Source organism: Prionailurus bengalensis, chromosome A3, assembly GCF_016509475.1.
Source record: "Prionailurus bengalensis isolate Pbe53 chromosome A3, Fcat_Pben_1.1_paternal_pri, whole genome shotgun sequence".
Classification (NCBI taxonomy): domain Eukaryota; kingdom Metazoa; phylum Chordata; class Mammalia; order Carnivora; family Felidae; genus Prionailurus; species Prionailurus bengalensis.
The window spans coordinates 79,587,207-79,614,207 of NC_057354.1; the positions used below are offsets into that span (position 1 = coordinate 79,587,207).

A 27,001-nucleotide genomic window follows, 5' to 3' on the forward strand; every position below is an offset into this window, starting at 1 on the left:
ATAGGTAAACAGATAAAAGGGTGGCACATACATACACATGGATTATTACTCAGCCATAAGAAAGAATGAAAACTTGCCATTTGCAAGGACATGGATGGATCCAGAGAGTGTAATGCTAAGCGAAATTAAGTCAGTAAGAGAAAGACAAATACCATAGGATTTCACTCATAAATGTAATTTAAGAAACAAAACAAACGAACAAAGGGGGGGGGGATGACAAACCAAAAAACAGATTCTTAACTAGAGAACCAATTGATGACTTTCATAGGGGAGGTGGGTAGAGGGATGGATGAAATAGGTGTAGGGAATTAAAAAAGAGTACACTTATCTTGATGAGCACTGAGTAATATGTAGAATTGTTGAGTAATATACAGAATTGTTGGATCACTATACTGTATACCTGAAACAAATTTGACACTGTATATTAACCATACCAGAATTAAATTTTTTAAAAAAATGAAAAGAATTTTTAAAAAAGAACTTAACATGATAAAATCTATAAATGTCTAGCATAAAATACATAGCTCCAATTAAGAAAAAAATTTTAACTCAACATTCATGAGGAATCTACATGTCAAAACTAAATTAGTTTTTAACTTGCATTCTATAATTCCATCTAACAACATATATTCCAATGGATCTAATGTTTTTCCTGGCCTGGTGCTATGGAACACACGAAAACACCATTAATCCATGGTATCCAACCTCAGCAAAAGGTTTTTTTTTATTTATGAACTAATTTATGAAAAGCACTACTTTATAAGTAACGGTCAATATCCATATCCCACTCAATTTATCAATATCGCCAAATTTCTTAATGCCAAAAGAAAACATAGAGCCTTAAAGAGTGAAGAACATACACTCATCTATTCAAAAGCAACAGCTTCTAAAACTGTTCTTAAAGTGTACTGAGGCAGTTGGCTGGCTTAGTCAAAAGAGTATGCGACTCCTGATCTCGTGATCATAAGTTGAAGCCCCATGCTGGGTGCAGAATTTACTTAAAAACATAAAAGTTTACTAAAACAATGAAAAAATAAAAGCAACATCCTCAAACATTTATCAACCACAAATGGCAGGTATGAAAGACACAATTTTTAGCCTGAAAATAAAAAAACCGATAGAACCTCACCCTTGCTGGTACCCAGAATTCTTTCAGGAGAGAAAACATGAAATAAAATTTAAAAGTAGACTTTGTAGGAAACAGTAAGAGCCTTGAATGTCTGGTAAGGAATGTGGAATTTACAAGACAGAAACCTAAGCCTGTTTTGTGGTAAGTTCTAAACAAGTCCAAAAAAAAAAAAAAAGGGCACCGTTGTTATCAGCCAACGCTTTTATCATCCATGGTATTACTTTCAGACCTTTATATGCTCTTTTCTTAACTTGTATTCTTCAATTTATTGTCTTAATCTTCTCTGCCTACTTTGAATTAGTCTTCCTCCCATTCCATTCCCAGTTGCAATAATAAAATAAATAATAACTTTTTAAACTAACATATACAATTTCCCTGACTACGGCTCAGATCATGATCTCATGGTTCGTGGGTTTGAGCCCCATATCAGACTCTGTGCGGACAGCTTGGAGCCTGGAGCCTGTTTCAGATTCTATGTCTTCCTTTCTCTCTGCCCCTCCCCTGCTCATGCTCTCTCTCTTCTCAAAAATAAACATTTTTTTAAATATATTAAAACAATTTTTTAAAAATGATGACAGATAATACCTGAGGACATGGAGAGACTGATTTTTCATATACAGTCAACTATAATCAGACTCTAAAACATAAATGTAATAAAATCATATTTTGTAAAATTTTAAACTGTATAGTTCACAAGTTCATGCCAGGGCTATACCAAAAAATTACCAGTTGTTACTCTGGGTGGTAGCATGCCTTTTTGTTTTACACGTTGATTCTCTATTTTCTCAAAGTTTACAATGTTTATTTAAATAGGAAGATAGGAAGAAAAATACAAAATATTAATACAGCTGTAATTCTCATAAATATTAAATTCTTATCAATACACTATTTTTAATGTGAACATACTCCTTTACCTATATTCTAGTCAATATATTAAAATAGTGATTCTTGGTCACTGATAATCTTATGAAGGCTATTAATAGTACTTTTCTCCCAGAAAACCTATTAGGAACATTTTGTATGAAATGTCATGGGTTCAATAGTGTGCTAAGGTACATTTATGGACTACCATAATCATGGGTCTCCAAGTTAACAATCTCTTTTGAAGATTAACTGTGCCTTATTAATTGCTGTTTATCACCCACAAGAACCATCATCTTAATCTAGGCAACAATATTTTCTCATGCCTAAGAAAAAGACTGTGGTGAGGCGCCTGGGTAGCTCAGTCGGTTAAGTGTCTGACTTCCATTCAGGTCATGATCTCGCAGGTCATGAGTTAGACCCCCACGTCAGGCTTTGTGCTGACAGCTCGGAGCCTGGAGCCTGCTTAGGATTCTGTGTCACCCTCTCTCCCTGTCCCTCCCCCGCTCGTGCGCGCGCGCGCTCTCTCTCTCTCTCAAAAATAAATAAACATTAAAAAAAAGAAAAAAATGAGAAAGAAAAGAAAAAGACTGCGGTGGGTGGGAGGGACAAGAAGAGAATAGGCAAAACTTTTTATCACAAAATACTGTGATCCACCTGGGTATTTTATTATCAATCCTCTCTTCCTTAGCATGAACAATGAAGACTTTAACATTCTACTTTTGGGTATTTTTTACTACCAGTTAAAAACTGTTCATACTTGGGGCGCCTGGGTGGCTCAGTCGGTCTTAATAAGTGTCCGACTTCAGCTCAGGTCACGATCTCGCGGTCCATGAGTTTGAGCCCCGCGTCAGGCTCTGGGCTGATGGCTCACAGCCTGGAGCCTGCTTCCGATTCTGTGTCTCCCTCTCTCTCTGCCCCTCCCCCGTTCATGCTCTGTCTCTCTCTGTCTCAAAAATAAATAAAACGTTAAAAAAAAAGTTAAAAAAAAACTTAAAAAAAAAACCTGTTCATACTTACCAATATGTGAATAGAATTTTAGATGTTAGAAATTATTTTCTAGTTCAGCTTTTCAAACTTTAGCTTATATAACATTCAATGTATATCATTTGCTAAACTAAATTTTAACAATTTTAATTAAAATAGGTGTTTATTAAGATCTTATATCAGAGGGGCACCTGGGTAGCTTAGTTGGTTAAGCAACCAGCTCTTAATTTTGACTCAGGTCATGATCTCAAAGTTCATGAGTTCAAGCCCCGCAACCAGCTCTGTGCTGACAGTGCAGGGCCTGCTTGGGATTCTTACACTCTCCCTCTCTCTCTGCCCCCTCCACACCTCCCCCACTTGCACTCTCTCAAAATAAATAAAACAAAACAAAAAAGATCTTTTGTCAGATACTAGGCTTAGCACTCTCTTTACAACCTAAGATAGTAGTACCTTTATTATTATTATTATTCTCATTCCACAGTAAGGAATTAAGAACTTACTTACAAGCTACCTAATCTGTCATAATTATCTAGTAAACAGGTGATAAAAAAAGACTCAAGGGGCACCTGAGTGGCTCAGTAGGTTGAGCATCCAACTTCGGCTTAGGTCATGATCTCACGGTTCCTGAGTTCAAGCCCTGCGTCAGGCTCTGTGCTGACAGCTTGGGGCCTGGAGCCTGCTTCGGGTTCTGTGTCTCCCTCTCTGCTCTTCCCCTGCACACACACACACACACACACACTCTCTCTCTCTCTCTCAAAAATAAAGATTAAAAAAAAATTTTTTTATAAAAAAAAAAAAAAGACTCAAAGCCACATAACCTGGTTCCACAGCCACACTCTTAACCACTATAGTCTAGAAGAAGAAGAGATAAAAGTTAAGAGGATCTCTGTAGTTTGGGGACAAACATCCTTTGATATTATGATAAAACCTACAAATTATGCCTAAAATTATATACATCAATACTTCCTTTGTAATTTCATTCCCATCCACATACTCTAGGTTAAAAATTCCTGATCTAAGGATTAAGAGTATACATCAATGATAAAAGTGGACTAAGAATGGAAAATGTAACTTCCACCCAGCACCACCAATAGCTAGAGGTGAAACATGAAAATCATTTCTCTGAATTTCACTTTACTTAGTGGCATAGCACATTGCCACCTCGCTGTAGTTACAGCAAATACATCCAAAATTATAACTCAAATGCAACATTACTCAGCAAATCCTTTGGACTACTAACGTTAATTTTAAATCATTATTATTATTAGGAAATATCCAATCATTTACTCTACCCATAAGGAAAGGAACAGAGGTGTTGGCAACCATTCCTAAACTTAGCCAAAAGTAAATCAGCTGGCTGAGACTCAGAAAAGAGACACCAATAATGATGGCATGTACGTTTTCAATCAGCCATAATCACGCCTCAGATAAACCTCACTGGCTACAATACTGCCACTGTGCAAAGCTTGGCATTTAAGTTTTAAATAACTACAATCTCAATCTTTTGTAGAACAAATATGTGTACCAATTTTACTGACAAAGAAGGAAAAAACATAAGAAAAACGGATTATTACCTAGAGCAAATGCTATTTGAAGATAAACTCTATGATCAGCTCGACTGTGAACCTCAAAACATTTATTTACGTTAAATGCATTTAAAATGTTCACTAATCATTGCACACAAAGCTTCAAACATTCTCTACCCGTAAGAAAAAAATTTTTTTCTACCCATAAAAATTTTAGGACTAATGGGACAGGCAAACAAGTAAAAAAGAATCTTTAGCCATGACAGACTAACATCATGTTGAGAGAACAGGAATTTACAAATTCCTGTTACAAATTTTGATTCTATATATATTCTCAATATATGTATTTCTTAAAAATTGGACTAATACACCTATTTATTATGCAAATGGAACAAATAAGAAGTGGCCTCCACAAGGGTCAAAGTGTCCACTACCACTTTGATTTTTGTAACAGATTAATTTTGTTATAGGTCTCAATCTATGCCATAAAAATTCTTTTATCTCTCAAAATAATTATTGTTAGAATTTCATTCACTCTATTTCTAAATAATGAAAGAGGAGTTAAAGAACCTGATTTTTATTCTCATGTTTTAAAAATAAAACCATCAGTGGCCTCATGTTTAAGAAGGGAAGAAGATTTAATAAATATCGATCAACTGTCACTTAATGACCAAAGGTATACAACCGAACATCCTAAAAAGTAAATTTCATGACAACCAATGCCAATTTAAAGTACAACTCACAAAGTTAGTCTTTAAAGTACTTAAAGATGCATACCTCTGTGTCCAGGAATTGATATAAGCAAATATTTTGAGAGTATGTTCCTTTCTGAGCTGCAGTCCATCACCACCTTCTATATCTGATACTGAAATAAAGTAGAAAAAATACTTTTTAAAATTAGGAATAAATAATGTTAAACCAGTATTAAAGACAATACTTACAAAAAAAAAAAAAAACCTAGATTTACAAGTGCAAATATTTCAGATATTTTTAACAGATGTATTGAAGGAGTGAGGGAGAAGACACTTTGCCAGTTATTCTAATGTTGTCTCTCTACTTCAAATCCACCTTCTGTTCTATGCTTTGTGATGATGCAAACTATATTTTTCATCTCCAGCTGGCTTCCTGTTAAGATCTTCCTCCACTGCCTGCATGGCACTAAAAGACTAGAAGGCAGGAGGAGACCACGAAATGTTAGTCACTCAGAAGCAGCACTGATTCCAAAGGGCAGCTTCCAAGAACCAATCTCATGGTACTCCTCTCAGAGGTACAAGAAATAGCCAAGTAGCATCTCTTAACTTTAAATCTGAGCTTCCTTCACAGGGCCCACTTCTAAGTGACTCTGAGTGACTCTTAGATTCTGACAACCCTCCTCCTTTGTTTCCCCAGGCTTCAGGGAAGAGCTGCTTCCTCAGTTATCGTAGTTGTTGTCATTCATCTTCATCGTCTTCTTCCTCATCATCTCTGGTTGTCTTCCTGGTCCCATTCATTCTTTAAACCTCTAACATTTGTATAAGTACTTCTCTTTAATAAATTGCTTCTTCAAGCCCCTGACTGGACCTTGACTAACATACTGGCATTTCATATACAGTATATACAACTATAAAAGGAATCCAAAGTTAAATCCAGAAGGGAAAAGTGTTTTCAAAAACTACAGTTTGCCTAATGGTCCAAATCAGTGTTCTAATGTAAAATGTTTAACTGTGTAAGACTGAAGTCAGCAAACTTTTCTTTAATGGGTGAGAAAGCAAATATTTTAGACTTTGCAGGCCATACAGTCTCTTTCACAACTAAGCAGCTCAGCCATAGTATTTTGAAAGGAGCCACAGACCATGTGTAAACAAACGAGCATCAGCCATGTTACAAAAACAAGCAGCTGACAAGATGTGGTACACTGGGCCATGGTGTGCCAACTCCATTCTAGACAAAGTCCAACAAGATAATATCACCCTCAGCATTTAAGTCTTCACTGTATCTAAAAGTCATACATTCATATATTTTTTGAGTACTGTATACCCTCAGTAGTAAATATCCGACGGTAAATGAAATGGTAACAGTCCCCACTTTATGGAACTTAGTCAAGTGATGAAGAGTAAGGACAAAAAGAGGTGAATGAGTAAGTAAAACTACTCACATATATTGTGATAAATGCCAAGAAGAAACCAAGTAGAGTACTGTGTATCAAATATAAGCATAACCCACCGCAGAATGAAGAAGTCAGGAAGAGAGTCTAAGTAAGTGATTTGTAAGCAAAAACCTGATGTTAAGAGTTCAGAAATTAAAAAGAGAAAGAAAAAGAAACGAAAGCACTATGTGTAAAGAAGCTCATGTTTGTTTATTTTGAGAGAGTATCTGTGCACAGGAGGGACAGAGAAAGGGGGAGCAGGGGAGACAGTGAGAGAGAATCCCAAGCAGACTCCACTATACTCGCGTCTTGCCCTGTCATGGAGGAGGAGGAGCCCAACACGAGGCTCAAACTCAAGAACCTTGAGATTGTGACCTAAGCTGAAATCAAGAGTCAATAGCTCAAATGACAGAGCCTTCCAGCCACTCCAAGTTCATGTTCAAAGAGAATCCCCAGGATGATGTGAAGGGAGATCCAAGACAGACTACTGTGCACACATCCCAAGGATACTAGTTCAAATAGGATCAAGAGAATAAAAGGACCGGGATGCCTGGGTGGCTTAGTCGGATAAGCATATGACTCGATTCATGGTTCCTGGGTTCAAGCCTCGCACTGGGCTCTGCACTGGCAGCACAAAGCCTGCTTGGGATTCTTTCTCTCCCTTTCTCTGTCCCTCTCCTGCTCATGCTCACGCGCTCTCTCTCTAAATAAAACATTAAAAAATTTTTTAAAAGAGATAATAAAAGGACTTTAGGTAAGACGGTTCAGAGGGGAGGGGATTAAACATATACTTTACATGTAATTTAGTCTCTTAAAGATTTTTAAAACATCTCAAGCTTGCAGGGGCAGACAAACTCATGCATACAAATTGGCAACTACTAATTACAGGAATGAAAGACACTGTACAAGAAATGTAACTACAGTATAATACTCTGCTCAAGAGTGAGTATTTACATGATCCTAATAATATAAATACACAATACTAATTCTAAAACAATTGGAAAGAGGTGGCAAGGGTAAAAAGGCTAATTCTTTGGGGTGTCAGGGTGGCTCAGTTGGTTAAGCATGTGACTTCAGCTCAGGTCATGATCTCACCATTCATGAGTCCAAGCCTCGCATCAGGCTCTCTGCTGTCAGCACAGAGCCTACTTTGGATCCTCTATCACGCTCTCTCTGCTCTCCCCGACTTGCACTCTCTCAAAAATAAACAAAAAAAATATTTTTAAAAAATGCTAATTCTTCCATAAATGGACATAAACAGACCAACAAATCTCTCATAGGAGCAGGTCAACAGTTGAAAATACCTATTAACATGTAACAATATAATATTACACAGGAAGGTAAAATCTAGGGGAGAAAATCAGATAAAACAGAAAGTAATTACCTCTAGGAGAGAAAAAGTAGGACTGCTGGTGGAGACTGCTGAGTTTTGTTACAAGCCTGGCAAAACTATATGACATTTCAAATAAGGCACATATTATTTAATTAAAATTAAAACAGGGGTGCCTGGCTGGCTCACTCAGTGGACCACATGACTCTTGATCTTGGGGTGATGAGTGTGAGTACCACTCACAGAGTGGTTGGATACCAAGATTTCCTAACAATAAAAAAATCATGGGGCACCTGGGTGGCTCAGTGGTTAAGCGTCTAACTTAGGCTCAGGTCATGACCTCACATAACCTTGTGGGTTCAAGCCCCGCATCAGGCTATGCTGACAGCTCAGAGTCTGGAGTCTGCTTCAGATTCTTTGTCTCCCTCTCTCTCTCTCTCTCTCTCTCTCTCTGCTCCTCCCCCATTTGTTCTCTCTCTCTCTCAATCAAAAATAAACAAACATAAAAATAAAAAAATAAAAATAAATAAAAAAATTTAAAAACTTCAGGGCGATTGGGTGGCTCAGTTGGTCGGGTGTCCAACTCTTCATTTCAGCTCAGGTCATGATCTTTCTGTTGGTGGGATCAAGCCCCACAGCAGGCTCTGTGCTGACAGCGAGGAGCCTGCTTGGGATTCTCTCTCTCCCTCTCTCTCTCTCTGCCTTTCCCCCATATAAATAAACTTTAAAAAATAAAATAAAAATCTTTTAAAAAATAAAAACAAAAAAGGAACAAGGGCCCATTATCCAGAACTTAATTTTTTTCTTAAAATTCTATTATTAAGGTTTTTAAAATTTATTTATTTTGTGAAAGAGAAAGAGAACAAACAAGTGGCGGAGGGGCAGAGAGAGGGGAAGAAAGGGTGATAGAGGAGCCCAAGCAGGCTTCACATCTTCAGTGCAGAGCTCAACCCAGGGCTCGAACACACAAACCGTGAGATCATGACCTGAGCCAAAACCAAAGGACATTAAACCAACCGACTGAGCCACCCAGGCACCCCTGTATTTTTATTTTATTTTTTAAGTAATCTCTATGCCTCATGTGGTGCTCAAGCTCACAACACCAAGATCAAGAGTTGCATACTCTACCAACTGCGCCAGTCAAGCGCCCCAGAAGATATTTCTTATAAACAGCATTCATACTATACCTATTTCAGGACTGACATTAAAGTTTAAATATCAACCATATGTATTCCTTATTCTTGGGCAGTTTGCAAAAATATACTGTAAGGCAAAACTTTAACTGGAGGAAGGGAGTCTTTTTAAAAAAAATAAGTCATGCCTGGGTGGCTGGCTTTGGCTCAGGTCATACTCTCACAGTCTGTGGGTCTGAGCCCCACGTCGGACTCTCTGCTGACAGCTCAGAGCCTGGAGACTGCTTCAGATTCTGTGTTTCCCTCTCTCTCTCTGCCGTTCCCCCACTCACGCTCTGTCTCTCTCTCTCTCTCTCTCTCTCAAAAACAATAAATAAATACATAAATTAATTATGTATAATTATGTATAATATGTATAATAATAAATAAATACATAAATTAAGACTAGTTTTAGTTGAGTAATAGAAGAACCCAAACAAATGAGTAAAATGAAAAGTACTATCTATTAGAAAGTAAAGGGGTATGGTCGCCTGGGCAGCTCAGTCAGCTGGGCATCCAACTTCAGCTCGGGCCATGATCACATGGCTCGTGGGTTCGATCCCTGCATGGGGCTCTGTGCTGACAACTCAGAGCCTGGAGCCTGCTTCAGGTTCAGTGTCTCCCTCTTTCATCTGCCCCTCTCCCACTCATACCCTGTCTGTCTGTCTGTCTGTCTGTCTCTCTCTCTCTCTCTCTCTCTATCTCTCTCAAAATCAAACATTAAAAATTTTTTTAAGTAAAGGGGTATTTAGGTTAATAAACCAAATCTCTATGCATCAAAATGTCTAGCATACAAATTCAAAATGATTAATGATAAACTTGTAAAAGGATACAGTATAATACCATTTGTTAACTTTTAACCAACTGTCTTGTATGGACTCATGTACAATTACAGAATAATTACATACACTGTAATGATACACATCCTCATCAAGAGAAAGGTCCCATCTGGGTAAAAAGATACAAGGATAGGCAAGAAGTACTTCTAGCTGTATCAATTTTTATTTTTTTTACGAAAGCCAATATAAAATATTAACAGACATTAAATTTGGCAAGCACATGTATATCTAACTATTAGGGTTTTTTTTTAATGGGTCTAACCTATTTTCATAATTAATTTTTTCCAGTTAAATATGCCAGATTCAACATACCCTTTTCCTTCCACTTCCTCCCCAAAACTCTACTAAAACAACAAAAGAAAACTAACATGCAAGGGCAAAAACAACTAAACGTGTAATAAGAGGACACCTGACTTATTAGTAAAACCACCCTTATTAGTAAAACCAACCAGAGACTGAGGAATAGAAATAGGCTAATTTTTTTCCCGTGAAACCTCAGAAAAGCTCAGGAATTGGAAACATGGAATACCTCTGATAGCAGGAATACAGGTTGAGCTAAAAGATATTAAAATCTTATTAAGAAGGGGCGCCCGGGTGGCTCAGTAGGTTAAGCGTCTGACTTCAGCTCAGGTCATGATCTCACAGTCCGTGAGTTCGAGCCCCACGTCGGGCTCTGTGCTGACAGCTCAGAACCTGGAGCATGCTTCGGATTCTGTATCTCCCTCTCTCTCTCTGCCCTTCCCCTGCTCATGCTCTGTCTCTTTCTTTGTCTCAAAAAAAAAAAAAATTTTTTAAATTAAAATAAATAAATAAAATCTTATTAAGAAGCAGTTAAGACATCCCCTCAATTCCCCCTTCATACACACACACACAGACATACACACACACCACACACTCTCCAAACAATTATGTTTTCTCTCTGGAGATGCTGAACCAGAAAGATCTGGTTCGGGAAACCATGCAGCTGAAAGCCATGAGTGTCATATTGAAAACATGTATATGTCTCTGTACAAGCATTTCCTAGTATGTCACATAAGCATTCCTGAGAAGACTCATGTGATACAAAATCTTGCCCTAAGGAATAATAAGGCTGGGGCGCCTGGCTGGGTCAGTTTGTGGAACATGTGACTCTTGATCTTGGGAGTCATGAATTCGAACCCCACATTGGGTGCTGAGATTAGTTAAAAATAAAATCTTAAAAAAGAAGAAGAAGGCTAACAACAATAAAACAAGGTTAAGAGCAAACTATTCAAAACCTATGAAACTTTATGGCCAGACCACTGATAAAAAAAAGTTAACTGTCTGATTTAAAATTTAAAAAATACTAGCACAGTTAAATCCCCATTGGCATTTGCATCAAACCAGTGTCAGTCAATATTCTGCAGATATAATGCCTCATCTTTTGATATAAAGAGGCCTGAGGGCATTCAATTCTAATAATGATTTCCCCCCAAAATTAAAAACTGAACATAACCATTCTCGTGAATCCATCACCTTAATGACTTCACACCTACTTCACCTTGTCCACAGCTTTACAAACTAGAAAACAGAGGGGTCCATGAAGGCAACAAACCAATCACTATATGCACAAGAAGGCATTTCTTTTTTTTTTTTTTTAATGTTTGTTTATTTTTGAGAGAGCAAGCGAGCACGAGCAGGGGAGGGACAGAGAAAGAGAGAGAGAGAGACAGAGACAGAGACAGAGACAGAGGAGACAGAGAATCTGAAGCAGGCTCCAAGCTGTCAGCTCAGAGACCAATGTGGAGCTTGAACACCACGAACAGTGAGATCATGACCTGAGCTAAAGTCAGATGCTCAACCAAGTCACACAGGAGCCCCTAAGGCATTTCTTAAGACTGTCAGCTTTATTATAGTTTCTTCATGTACTGATAGGATCTTCTATTTATTTCCCCCACACAACCAACACCCCAGGGTCTTCTCTTTAATCATACGAGAGCTTGCATCAATCACTGTAAAACATTAATACGAAGGGGGGAAATCCCCTAAAAACCAGTAAGAATGTTACATTTTTATTAATATTATTCCTCTAATTGTGTATGAGCTTAATTTTTGTCTAAAAAGAGAATACCTTGTTCTAGATCAAACTATATACTCAATGTTGAGGCTTATGGCACTTTTCCCCTACTCAGCTCCAGAAATTCTGGTAGTCCAAGCAGGAGGTTGAAATATTCTTCTCCAGTAATACTAGCTGGACCAAGACAAGTAAAAACAATCCTTTTGACCAGGAAGATAAGGAAAAGGCATAAGGCAGAAGTATATGCCAAACAAAAGCCTAACAAGGTAACAACACTTGATATCCTGCAAGCCAAACATACACCATCCATCAGGAGAAGTTTCTGACAACAAATCCGTTACAGAATAAAATATATTGGGGAAAGAGATAAGGCAACTATTAAAAACAAACTCTTGGTTTGTAGATTTCAATAGCAAGCCCTCCAACCCCATGAACTGAAGCAATGATAGAGACGGAGAAGAGGAGAAGGGGTGGAGGGCTCTCAGGAAGTAGGATTCTCGGGAGCCTGGGTGGCTCAGTCAGTTAAGTATCCAACTCTTGATTTAGGCTCAGGTCATGATCTCATGGTCTTGGGATCGAGACCTGAATCAGGCTCTGTGCTCAGCATGGAGTCTGCTTAAGATTCACTCTCTCACCCTCTGCTCCTCCCCCACTTGTATGCATTCTAAAATTTAAAAAAAAAATTTTTTTAATTTTTTTAAAAGAAAGAAGGATTCTAATCCTCTTGCCAGAAACTTAGTGTTTAACTTTGCTCTTCTGTAGAAAGATTCTGAGAACAAAAAAAAAAAAACAAAAACAAAAACAAAACCAAGAAAATGTACCTAAGCCATTAAAAAATAAAAGAAGAAACCTGTAAGGAACTATATTACAACACTAAAGGGTCAACCACCTGACCGGGTAAAAAGAAACCATAGTACACAATGCCAGTTTTCCTTCCGCAGCCTACAAAAACAGGGATCAGAATGGCTGCAACAATCCTATCTCTCCATAACACAAAACACAGATGACATACCTTGTGGAAAAAGCCTATGTGTAGTCAGACACCTGTCCTCCCCGCTAAGGCCCACCTAGCAGCCTAACAGTTCACCAACACAAGCTTTCCAATTCATTCCATTATATCTACCCCAGAACCAGTAAGGGAAGGGAAGGACATGGTATTAGGGCCAGACAAACTAGAGCTCTCCAGCCAGAGAGCTAACATCATACCCAATGGTCAAAGACTGAAACCTCCTCTAAGATGGGGAGCAAGACAAAGTAGCCAAACTTCAACAAATTCCTTTCAACACAGTACTGAAAGTTTTAGCCAAAGCAATTAGGCAAGAAGAAACTGGAAAGAAAGAAGTAAAATTAACACTTGTTCACAGATTACATAATCTTATATGGAGAAAACTTTGAAAAGTCCACCAAAAAAAACTGTTAGAATAAATGAATTCAATAAAGTAACAAGACACAAAGTCAACATACAAAAATCTGCTGCATTGCTATACAGCAAAAATGAACAATCAGAAGAGAAAATTAAGAACACAATTGCATTTATAATAGTATCAAAAGAATAAAAGACTTATGGGGCACCTGGGTGGCTCAGTCAGTTAAGCATCTGACTTGATTTCAGCTCAGGTCATGATCTCATGGTTCCTGGAATCAAGCCCATGTTGGGCTCTATGCTGGTAACACCAAGCCTGCTTGGCATTCTCTCTCTCCCCCTCTCTCTGTCCTTCCCCCGCTCACGTGCTCTCTCTCAAAATAAATAAACTTCAAAAAATAAAATAAAATAAAATAAAGGTCTTAGGAATAAACTTAACCAAAGAGCTACAAGACTTGTAAATTGAAAATCACATCACTGAAAGAAATCAGTGGCAAATAAATAGAAATCTCACATTCATGAATTGGAAGATTTAACATTGTTAAATGTCAACATTGCCCAAAGTCAATACAATACAATCCCTATCACAGTCCCAATAATGGGGTGAGGAACACAGTTTTCTTGCAAAAATAAAAAGTTCCACCCTAAAGTTCATATGGAATTTCAAAGGACCCCAAACAACCAAAACAATCTTGAAAAAGAAAAAAGTTTGAAGAATCAACACTCTGATCTCAAACCTAAGTACACAAATCAAAACCACAATGAGATATCACTTCATACCAATTAGGTTGGCTACTATTTAGAAAAAATAATAACAAGTATGGGCAAGGATGTACCGAAACCACTGTGCAGTTACCAGGAATGTAAAATGGTATAACTGCTATGAAAAATAGTAGTTACTCAAAAAACAAAAAGAAAACAAAACAAAAAACATAGGGGGTGCCTGGCTACCTCCATTGGTGGGTGAGGCATACAACTCTTTGCTTCACCATACAACTTTTTGCTTTTCCACAACTCTTTGTGGGGCCGAGTTTGAGCCCCACATTGGGTGTAGAGATTACTCAAACAAACAAAAAAAAAATTAAACACACAATTACTTATGATCCAGAAATCCCATTTCTAAGTGTATATATTTTTAAAAATTGAGGGGCACCTGGGTGGCTCAGTTAAACATCCTTATCTTGGTTTCAGCTCAGTTCAGGACCTCATACTTCATGACATTAAGCCCCACATCCGACTCTGTGCTGACAGTGCAGGGAGTGCTTAGGATTCTTTCTCTTCCTCTCTCTCTGATCCTCCCCTGTTCATGGTCAAGCATGCACTAAAATCTCTCACGCTCTCTCAAAATAAATATTTTTAAAAAAGAATTGAAAACTGAATCTCAAAGAGATACTTGTATACCTATCTTCATAGCAATTCACAACAGGCAAAAGGTAGAAGCAACCCAAATGTCCAACAGATGAATAAACAAAATAAGTGTATATATACACAGGAATATTACTCAGCCTTAAAAAGGAAGGAAATCACACACTACGACATGAATGAACTTTGAGGATATTATGCTAAGTGAGGCAGTTGCAAGAAGACAAATACTTTATGATTATTATTCTGCTTAAATGAGATATCTTGTGTAGGCAAATTCATAGAAACAAAGTAGAATGGTGGCTGTCAGGGAAATGAGTCAGCTTTCAACATGAAAAAGTTCTAGAGATCTGTTGCACAACAATGACAATATTCTTAACACTACCGAACTATACACTTAAAAATGGTTGTAATAGGGGAGGAGAAGGGGGGACCTAGGTGCCTCAGTGGGTTAAGCATCAGACTTCAGCTCAGATCATGATCTCATGAGTTCAAGTCCCACATCAAGCTCTCTGCTGTCAGCATGGAGCCTACTTTGGATCCTCTGTCTCCCTCTCTATCTGCCTATCCCCTGCTCATGCTCTCTCTCTCAAAAATAACATTTAAAATAAAATTTAATTTAAAAAATGGTTGTGATAGTAACTTTTGTTTTTTTACAATTAAAAACATTAATTAAAAAAAAGATAGGGAAACTCAGACTGCAGTTTAAAAGAAGCCACTGATTGGGGTGCCTGGCTGGCTTACTCAGGCATCTGACTCTAGATTTCAACTCTGGTCATGATTTCACAGTTCTTGAGATCAAGCCCTGCATCAGTCTCTGCACCGATAATGCATAGCCTACTTGGGATTCTCTCTCTGCCCCTCTCCCTCTCTCCCTGCCTCCCTCCCTCCCTCTCTCTCTCTCTCTCTCTCTCTCTCAGCCCCTCCTGTGCTCTCTCTCCCACAAAATAAGTAATTTTTTTTTAAATGGAAACAGGAATGAAAGAATTACATACTTTAAAAAAGAGAGCGAGACATCAGTGCCTGCAAACTGCAGAGTAGCTAGAATCTATAGAATTAGAACAGGTAGGTCACCCAACAAAACACAAAAAGTAAAATGAACAAAAACAAATTATTCAGAGAGCCTCAAACTAGAAATGAACTGAGTGTTCAAAGAGTTGATCAATTTATATACGTAGAGAGAAATCTCCATAAGGAATTCTATTCAGCAATAAAAGTCAAAAGACTACCAGTACACTAAAAAACAATAGTTTATAACCATACGCTAAATGAAAAAAATGCCAAATACAAACAGTACATGAAATTTATTTCCACTTTAATGTAACTATACAAAAGACAAACCTAAGTATGGTTGGCATAAAGCATGTCAGTGAAGAGTGATGGCATCAAAACAGCAAAACAGGAGTTTTCTACCATCTTCCTCAAAGAACACTGATTTTGACTATCACCTATGAACAACAGTGGCTTTGTGTAAGTCTGGGAGTCCAGGGAAGTTCCAGCACAGCACTGGAACAAAAATAAATCCAAAACTGAACATATTGAAAAGGGTAAAAGAAACAGTTTCACTGTACCTGGAACATTCTTTCCCTCTAGTCTCCACAGTATAGTGCCAAGAGAGATGTTCTTAATCTGTGATTTCTCCCGTGGGGGAAAATGAGAGCATGTAAGTGAGCACCCAGCTTCCCCGGTTGTGCACTTTCATTCTTACCCCACCCAGAATATTGACATTCACAACGTAACTAGGGAGGAGGGGAGTGGCTGGAAGAACAGCAGGACTCTCAAAGAACATAAAATGAGATATGGATCCTACTAACTGCAATGCAGTCTTCATCAGGAAGCCCACTCACAAATTGCCTTGTCTGAAGATGCCGCCACCTGGTAAATGGGCAGCCCCAACTCTCCACACACCTCACCCACAAACATACACTCTCACCCTGTGGCTGGCTCCCTGTGTTCACCCCTAAGGACATATTCCAAGCATCTATAGATGGCTAGTAAGAAAGTGCAAAAAGCTATCCCGTCTCTTCTGAACTATGAGAAAGCATACAAACCTGAGAATTCAGCACTGCCCTACAGAAAGCAAGTAAGAGGCAGTCACACTTGATTCAGCTTTGCATGATCAAGAGAAGGCATACAAACTTAAAAATAACCTCCAAGAGAAAATAAGAAATGAGGAACAGGCATATCCACAGCAAAGGTCTGAAAAAACTTCAGAATTCCTAACAAGGCTAACAGAAGGTATGTCTCTCCTGAAGCTAGTCATTAAAAACCCGAGGTGATGTCTTGTCAAATGCAAAAGGGGCAACTCAAAACTTCAAGGAACATGAAACAAGGAAACATTAAACCACCAAATAAACAATTAATTTTCCAGTAACCAATCCCAAAGAAATAGAGATCTCCAATCTATCTGATAAAGAATTCAAAAGTTGTTTTAAGGAAACACAGAAAGAGGCACTGTCAGCACAGAGCCCAACATGGGGCTCAATCACATGAACCATGAAATCATGACCTGAGCTGAAATCAAGAGCCAGATGCTTAACCAACAGAACCACCCACCCAGGTGCCCCCAAAAGTGAGATGTCTTAAAAAAGACACAGAAATTATAAAAAAAGAAACAAATTGTGGAACTGAATACAACGAATGAAACAAAAATGCAATAAAAGCAACAGTAGACTTGATCAAGTAGAAGAAAGAATCTGTGAAGAATAGGGGCAGGTCATTTTGAAATGATACATTCAGAAGAAATGAAAAAAGCCTATGGGAAGTATACATTAAAAGAAACAATCTATGCATTTTTGGCAAAGTCCCAGAAGGAGAAGAGAGGGAAAATGGGGCAGTACTTTATTTAAAGAAAACAGCAGTGAAGGAATACGTGGGTAGCTCAGTTGGTTAAGCATCTGATTTCGGTTCAGGTCATGATCTCACAGTTCGTGGGTTCAAGCCCTACATTAGGTTCAGTGCTGTCAGTGCAGAGCCTGCTTCAGATCCTCTGTCTCCCTATCTGCTCTTCCCCCAATGTGTGCTCTCTCTCTCTCAAAAAAAAAAAAAATAAATATTTTTTAAAAGTATCTTCAAACAAAAATGGAAATACAACATACCGAAACTTACATGCAGCAGAACAAGTCCTAAGAGGAAAACTTACAGTGAGAAATGCTACATTAAGAAAAAGAAGGCAAACCATAAGAGACTCTTGGATACTGAGAACTGAGGGTTGATAAGGAGTGGGGGAGAGGGGAAAGTGGGTGATGGGCATTGAGGAGGGCACTTATTGGGATGAGCACTGGGTGCTGTATGGAAACCAATTTGTCAACAAATCATACTAAAAATAAATGCCTACATACATACATACAAAAGAAAGAAAGACAGAAAGAAAGAAAGAAAGAAAGACAGAAAGAAAAACAGAAAGACAGAAAGAAAAACAGAAAGACAAAGAAAGAAAGAAAGAAAGAAAGAAAGAGAAAGAAAGAAAAGAAAAAAGAAAAGAAAAGAAAAGAAAAGAAAAAAGAAAAGAAAGAAAGAAAGAAAGAGAGAGAAAGAAAAGGGTGCCAAGTGGATGAGTCAGTTAAGCAACTGATTCTCAGTTTCAGCTCAGGTCATGATCTCATGGTTCGTGGGATTGAGCCCTGCACCAGGCTCCACGCTGACAGCATGGAGCCTGCTTGGGATTCTCTGTCACTGCCCCTCCCCCACTCTTGGGTGTGCTCTCAAAATAAACATAAAAAAATTTTTTTCAAACAACCTAACTGTACACCTAAAGAAACTAAAAAAGGAACAAACTAAGCCCAAAGGTAGAAGGAAGGTAATAACAAAGGTGAGATCGGAAATAAATGAAATAAAGACTAGAAAAATAACAGGAACAATAAATGACACTAACAACTGTTTTTTTAGTTTTAAAAAATAGACCTTAGACTAAAAAAAATAAAAATAAAAAAAAATGGAAGAGGCAGGGGCACCTGGGTGGCGCAGTCGGTTAAGCGTCCGACTTCAACCAGGTCACGATCTCGCGGTCCATGAGTTCGAGCCCCGCGTCGGGCTCTGGGCTGATGGCTCAGAGCCTGGAGCCTGTTTCCCATTCTGTGTCTCCCTCTCTCTCTGCTCCTCCCCCATTCATGCTCTGTCTCTCTCTGTCCCAAAAATAAATAAATGTTGAAAAAAAAAAATTTTTTTTTAAAAAATGGAAGAGGCAGACAACTAAGATACTGTAACTGATATCAAACACAAAGAATAAAAGACTACTATGAACAATTATAAATCAACAAATTGTTCAATCTAGAAAAATGGATAAATTCTAGGAACATACAACCAACCAAGAATGAATCATGAAGAAATAACAAAAAAATCTGAAAAGATTAATAATGAGCAAGCAGGGGTGCCTGGGTGGCTCAGTCAGTTGAATGTCTGACTTAGGCTCAGGTGATGATCTCATAGTTCTGAGTTTGAGCCCCGCGTTGGGCTGACAGCTGAGAGCCTGGAGCCTGCTTTTTGTTTCTGTGTCTCCCTCTCCTCTCTGCCCCTTCCCCGCTCACTCTCTCTTCTCCCAAAAATAAACATTAAAAAATTTTTGTTTTTTTTTAAATAATGAGTAAATGGATTGAATCAGTGATCCAAAAACTTCCCTACAAAGTAAAGTCCAGCACCAGATGCTTTCACTGGTCAATTCTACCAAACATTTAAAGAATTAACACCAAACCTTTTCAAACTCTTAAATTTCAAGAATTTAAGAGAAAACACTCCCAAATTTACCATTATACCAAAGCCAGACAAAGGTACTACAAGAGGGGGGCATCTGGATGGCTCAACCAGTTAAGCATCTGACTCGTTTTCAGCTCAGGTCATGATCTCACGGTTCGTAGGTTCGAGCCCTGCACTAAGCTCCACGCTGACAGCACGGAGCTTGCCTGGGATCCTGCTTCTCCCACTCCTCTGCCCCTCCCCCCAACTCCCACTCACGCTCTCTCTCAAAAGAAATAAACTTAAAAACTATATATACAAGAGAAGGAAAATACAGTCCAATAACCTAATGAACACAGATGCAAAATTTTTCAACAAAATACTAGCAAACCAAGTTCAATATCACATTAAAAGGATCATACACCATGATTAAGTAGGATTCATCCCTGGGATGCTAACATGGCTCAACATATACACAAACCAATAAATACAATACATGATATAGACAGAACAAAAGATATAAACCTTAGGATCTCAATAGATGCAAAAAAAAAAATTTGACAAAAATTCAACATCATGACAGAAACTCAACAGATTAGGGACAGAAGAAATGTACAACATAAGAAAGGTCACTGCAATACTGTAATTTATAAGAAATATGTATGTATTTTGGCCACTCAGATGACCAAAATGTATTTCCCAAATATATTTAGTCTTCATCCACAGTTCCTGGCTCACAGCTGCCAAAACCCTTGAAATTTCCTGAGATTTTTCCAAAGTAATGGGAGCATCTTTTATTATAGTATCTGGGGTTTTTTTTTTTTCTCTTTTGAGAGCACGCATGCACGCGCACAGATGAGGGGCAGAGAAGAGTGGACAGAGAATCCCAAGCAGAGTGCAGAGCAGGATGTGGGGTTTGATCTCAAGAACCATGAGACCATGGCCTTAGCCAAGATCAAGAGTCAGATGCTTAACTGACTGAGTCACCCAGGCGCCCCTGTAGTTTTTGGTCTCTTGTCCTCAGTTTCTGAAAATACTTCGAAGCCATACCGATGAAATGGGTGTCTTTTTTTCATAACAAATCCTTTTCCATCACAACTGGGTTTATAATAATGAAGGTGACTTTTGGGGGTTATTTTCCAGGGGAAGGAACCATGAAAAAATTATTGGAACTTTCAGTCCCACCCTCCTGATTTCCAGGGAAGGGAAAGAGGCTAGAGATGGAATTAATCACTAATGGCCAGTGGTGAATGAATCGTGCCCATGCAACGAAGTCTGCATAAAAACCCAAGAGAGAGCATGGTTCAGAGAGCTTCCTCACTGGGGAACCAGAACGCTCATACATTCCACCATGCTGTGGCCCAAGCTCCACAAGTGCAGAAAATCCTTTGTTTAAGACCTCACCCTATGTCTCTCTTCATCTGACTGTTGATTCATATCCTTTAATATCGGTAATCTGGTGAGTTAATAGGTTTTCTGAGTTCTGTGAGCTGTTCTAGCTAATTAATCGAAACCAAGGAGGGGGTCATGGGAGCTTTGGGATTACAACCAACAGGTAAGAAGATAACAACCTGGGCTGCAAGTGGCATCTGAAGTGGAGGGCAGTCTTGTGGGACTGAGCCCTTTACCTATAGAATCTGAGACTATCTCATGATATAGTGTCAGAATTGAGGCGAATTCTTGGACACCCTACTGGTATCTGAGAATTGCCTGTTAGTGTTTTAAAGCCTTCACACAAACACACAGTGGAGTTGGATCCATAAACCCCAAACAGCCATAGATGACAAGGCTACACTTAACATCACACTCAGTGTTGAAGAGTTAAAAGCCTTCCCTCTAAGATAAGGAACAAAACAAGGGAGCCGACTCTTACCAGTCTTGTTCAATATTGTACTGGAAGTCCTACCCAGAGCAATCAGATATGAAAAATAAATGAAAAGCACCCAGATTGGAAAGGAAGAAATAAAACTGACTCTGTTTGCAAATGATATGATCTTTTATACAGAAATATTAAACATTTGACCAAAAAAACTCAATACATTCAGTAAAGTTTCAGGATACAATATCAACATACAGAAATCAATTATATTTCTACAGACTAACAACAAACTGAGAAAGAAAACAATCCCATTTACAATAGCATCAAAAACATTAAAATTCTTAGGAATAAATTTAACCAAGAAAGTGCAAGATTTGTACACTGGAAACTGTAAGACAGTGATAAAGGAAACTGAAAATATCCTGTATTCATGGATCAGAAGAAAACTGTAAAAATGTTCATACTACCCAAAGCTATCTATAGATTTAATGCAATCCCTCAAATCTCCATGGATTTTGTTTAAAGAAAGAGAAAACTGTAAAGTCCAAGTAAAACCACAACAGATCCCTAACAGCCTAAGCCATTCTCAAAACAAAGGTAGTGGCATCACACTTCCAGATTCCAAACTATACTATAAAGTTCCAATATCAAAACAGTATGATGCTAGCATCAAAAGAGACACAAACTGTAGAGGCCACTTTCAGGCAAACAGGGTTGAGCTATGGAATATAAAAAGGGCCCACAACCACCACGTAACAGAATACAGACATGCACATCAAGTGATCCACTTTAATCCATAGGCACGGGGTGCCTGGGTGGCTCGGTTGGTTAAGCGTCCGACTTCGGCTCAGGTCATGATCTCACAGTCCGTTGAGTTCGAGCCCCACGTCGGGCTCTGTGCTAACAGCTTGGAGCCTGGAGCCTGTTTCAGATTCTGTGTCTCCCTCTCTCTCCGCCCCTCCCCTGTTCATGCTCTGTCTGTGTCTCAAAAATAAATAAATGTTAAAAAAAAAAAAATTTTTTTTTAATAATCCATAGGCCCTAACTGACCAATGGCCTACTTACAACTAGGCACAGTTACCAAAAAGGGACAATTCCATATGTCCTTGCCATACCTCCTCATCTTCCCCCTTTAAAAACAGCTCCCACCCACTGTGTCCTGGCATCTCTCCTCTGCTATCTTGCCCTCCAATCCCGTGTGGTGTAGTCAATAAACTATATCCTTTGTTCTTCCTCAGGTGAATTCTTGTCACCGCCTACATCACCAGCTTTCACCTGATAAGTTGCCCCACGTTTGTGGGCCCTCAACTGATCTGAAGAGACACCTCATTTAGGCACCACACAGATCAAAGGAACAAAACAGAAAGGCCAGAAGTAAACCCATGCATATATAGTCAACTAATATTTGACAAGGGAGCCAAGGATACTCAATACATGATGCTGGGAAAACTGGATATCCACAGGCAAAAGAACACAACAGGACCTTTATCTTACACCACACACAAAAATTAACTCCAAATGGATTAAAGTCTTCAATGTAAGACCTGAAACCAAGAACATAGAAAAAAGCTCCCTGACATGGGTCTTGGCAATGATTTTTTGGATAGGACACCAACAAAAGCACAAGCAACAGAAGTAAAAACAAACAGGTAGAATTACATCAAACTAAGCACATCTGCACAGCCACAATAACTTCTAGAATGGAAGAAAACATTTGCAAACCATTTATCTTTAATAAGGATTAATATCCAAATTATGTAAAGAACTCATACAACTCAACAGCATAATATCAAATAACCTGCTTTTAAAAATGGGGGCGCCAGGGTGGCTCAGTCAGTTAAGTGTCCGACTTTGGCTCAGGTCATGATTTCACAGTTTGTGGGCTCAAGCCCTGCGTCAGGCTCTGTGCTGACAGCTCATAGCCTGGAGCCTACTTTCAGATTCTGTGTCTCCCTCTCTCTCGGCCCTTCTCACGCTCATGCTCTCCCTCTCTAAAAAAAAAAAATAGTAAGAATTTAAAAACGTGCAAAGGACCTACAGAGATATTCTTCCAAAGACCTACAAATCACCAACATGTAAGTGAAAGATGTTCAGCATCACTAATAAGAGAAATGCAAATCAAAACTAAAACAAACAGGGTGCCTGAGTGGTTCAGTCGGTTAAGCGTCTAACCCTTGGTTTCAGCTCATGTCACAATCTCATGGTTCATGAGATCAAGCCCCATATCAGGCTCCACTTTGACAATGTGGAGGCTGCTTGGGACTGTCTCTCTCCTGCTCTCTCTGCTCCTCCCTGCATGCATTCTCTCTCTCTCTCTCTCTCTCTCAAAATAAACATTAAAAAACAAACAACTATGGGGTGCCTGGGTAACTCCGTCAGTTGAGCGCCTGACTCTGGCTCAAGTCACAATCTTGTAGTTCGTGGGTCCAAACCCCACATCAGGCTCTGTGCTGACAGCTCAGAGCTTGGAGCCTGCTACAGATTCTGTGTCTCCCTCTCTCTCTGCCCCTCCCCTGCTCACACAATGTCTCTCTCTCATAGATAAAATAAACATTAAAAACAATTTTTTAATAATAAATAAAAAAAACCTGAAATGAGCTATCACCTCACATCTGTTAGAATGGCCATAATCAAAAGAAGTGATAACAAGTGTTGGTGAGGATGTGGAAAAGGGGAATCCTTATTCTGTAGGTGGAAATGTAAACTGGTACGGCCAAAGTGTAAAACAGTATGAAAACAGTATGCAAAAATAGATCTACCACATATGATCCAGCAATCTCACTTCTGGGTATATATCTGAAGGAAATTTAATCACTTTCTTAAAGAGATATCTGCACCCCTATGTTCAATGCAGCATTATTCACAATAGACAAGAAATGGAAGCAATCTAAGCATCCACTGGTGGATGGACAAGGAAAATGTGGTACACATATAATTGAATGTTATTTAGTAACACAACAGAAGAAAAATCCTGTCACTTGGAACACCATGGATGGAACCTGAGGGCATTATGTTAAGTGAAATAAGTCAGAGACAGAAAGACAAATACTGGATTATCTCACTATGTGCAATCTAAACAAACTGAACTCCTAGAAAAAGAGAGTAGACTGGTGGTTGCCAAGGGCTGGAGAGCAGGAGAAATGGCAAGATGTTGATCAAAGGGTACAAACTTCTAATTATAAATGCATAAGTTCTTGGAATCTAATGTACACCACGGTGGCAGCAGGAGGACCATGATTAACAATGCTGTATTACACAAGGAGCCAGTCGGGCTCAGTGGGAAGAGCATGCTACTCTTGACCTCGGAGTCAGGAGTTTTAGTCCCATGTTGGGTGCAGAAAGTCCAAAAAAAATAAATAAACAAACAATACTGTATTATATACTTTATGTGTACATATGTAAGTTGCTAAGAGTAAATCTTAAATGTTCTCACAGCCAAAGGAAGAAAAAAAGATAATTATGTGAGGTGATGGATGTTTTAACTAACCTTACTGCAGTAATCATTTTGCAATACATGCATATCATCAAATCATCACGTCATACTTTAAACTCATGTTAATATTGTATGTCAACTATATCTCAATAAAGCCGAGGGGAGAAGCACATCAATAGTCACAAGGATGGTGGGTTGGTAGAAATAGCCAATTGTGGTGCTGCTGACACGGATATACACATTTACCGAAATGAATGAAACCATACATTTAAATAGTTTGGGAGCACCTGGCTGGCTCAGTAAGTTAAGTGTCCAACTTCAGCTCAGGTCATGATCTCATGGTCTGTGAGTTCAAGCTCCACATCAGGCCCTATGCTGACAGCTCAGAGCCTAGAGCCTGCTTCAGATTCTGTGTCTCCCTCTCTCTGCCCCTCCCCCACTCACGCTGTCTCTCTTTCAAAAATAAACATCAAAAAAAATTTTTAATAAAAATAAAATAATTTGCTGTATGTAAATTATGTATCCATAAAATGTATTTATTTTTAAAATAACATCAGCAACTACATCATCTGAATCCTAATTCAAATTTTAAAGGAAACATTCAATAAAAATTTTTAAACTTTACACTATGAGGAAAATTTGACTACTAAATGTATTCTTGGGAAGTCTGGCTAGCTCAGTTGGTGGAGCATGCAACTTGTGATCTCAGAGTTGGGAGTTTGAGCCCCATGCTAATGACAGAGTTTACTTTAAAAATAAATAATAAAGAAAAAAAGTACTCTTTTTTTTTAAATTGTTTTTTAATGTTTATTTTTGAGAGAGACAGACAGAATGCAAGTGGGTTAGGGGCAGAGAGAGAGGGAGACACAGAAACGGAAGCAGGCTCCAGGCTCTGGGCCATCAGCACAGAGCCCGACGCAGGGCTCCAATTCACGAGCTGTGAGACCATGACCTGAGCCGAAGTCGGACACTCAACCAACTGAGTCACCCAGGCACCCCTGAAAAAAAGTACTCTTAATTTTTTAACTGTCATGATATTGCGGTATTTTTCAAATATTTGTCTTTTAGAGAATTATACTGAAATACATACAAGGAACATGTAATACCTGGATGTGCTTCAAAATCATCCAATGGGTGGGGAAAAGGAATGGGTAGCATACAAATGAAATAAAATTGTCCATGAGTTGCTAAGTGTTGACTGGGTTAAGGGTACATAAAAATCACTGTCACCCTTTTTCTCCTGCACGTGACTCTATAGGTTTCTATAGTGAAGTAAAAAAAAAAATTGCCAAGCATACCAAAAAAACAAGACCAAAACCACATAGTCAAACAGAAAGAATTAGAAAATCAGATATTAGACTCATGAGACCTGAACTTTATAATAGAAATATATTCAAGGTATCAGGTGATACAGAATTTCAGCAAGGTTCTGAAAACTATTAAAAAGGAAATCAAGGGGCACCTGGGTGGCTCAGTCAGTTAAGCAACTAACTCTTAGTTTCCACTCAAGTCATGATGTCATGGTTCATTGGATCGAGCCCCAAGTCAAGCCCCACATCAGGCTCCACAGCTGGCAGCACAGAGCCTGCTTGGGATTCTCTCTCTCTCCCTATCTACCCCAGGCAGTCTCAGTCTCCATCAAAATAAATAAAAATAAACAAACAAAAAAAAAGGAAATCACAAACTTTAGAATTAAAATATATAGTAATTCAGGCCACCTGGGGGGTGGTTCAATTGGTTAAGCATCCAACTCTTGGTTTCAGCTAGGGTCATGATCTCATGATTCATGGGTTGGAACCCTGCCTCAGGCTCTGCACTGACAGTGCAGAACCTGCTTGAGATTCTCTCTCCCCCTCCTTTCCTGCCCCTCCCCAACTCAAGTGTGTGTCCTCTCTCAAATAGCTTAAAAGAGTATCAGGGAGGGGGGTGCCCAACTGGCTCAGTCAGTAGAACATATGACTCTTGATCTCAGGGTTACCTTGCATATAGAGATTATTTAAAAATAAAATCTCTAAGAAAAAAAAAAAAAAGGAGGGGTGCCTCAGTCTGTTGAGTGTCAAACAGCATCCAACTCACGATTTCAGCTCAGGTCATGGGGATTGAGCCCCACGACAGGCTCTGGACTAAGCATGGAGCCTGCTTAAGATTCTCTCGCTCTCTCCCCCACTTGTATTCTGTCTCTAAAATAAAAAATTAAATTAAAAAAAAAAAGAGGATTCAGTCAAAAATACAGTACAGAAACACAAATGACAAAAGGATAGAAAATAAAGAGACCAAGATGACAAGATGATGAAAGAGCATAGCATTTATGTAAATAGAGTCCCAAAAGGTGATGAAAGCATGAGGCAG

General features: G+C 38.7%; 1 protein-coding gene and 1 non-coding gene across 10 annotated transcripts in view; both read right to left on the bottom strand.

The window, feature by feature from the left end:
- Positions 1–27,001, bottom strand: part of USP34 (ubiquitin specific peptidase 34) — a 251,154-nt gene that overhangs the window by 203,894 nt on the left and 20,259 nt on the right. For all 9 annotated transcript variants that reach the window (XM_043603460.1, XM_043603458.1, XM_043603461.1 and 6 more), the window contains exon 2: positions 5,281–5,368. In XM_043603460.1, the coding sequence (XP_043459395.1) occupies positions 5,281–5,368 (88 nt within the window). The remainder of the gene's footprint in view (positions 1–5,280; positions 5,369–27,001) is intronic.
- Positions 4,301–4,444, bottom strand: LOC122467465. The gene has a single exon (XR_006292975.1). It is a non-coding gene; the product is annotated as a U4 spliceosomal RNA (small nuclear RNA).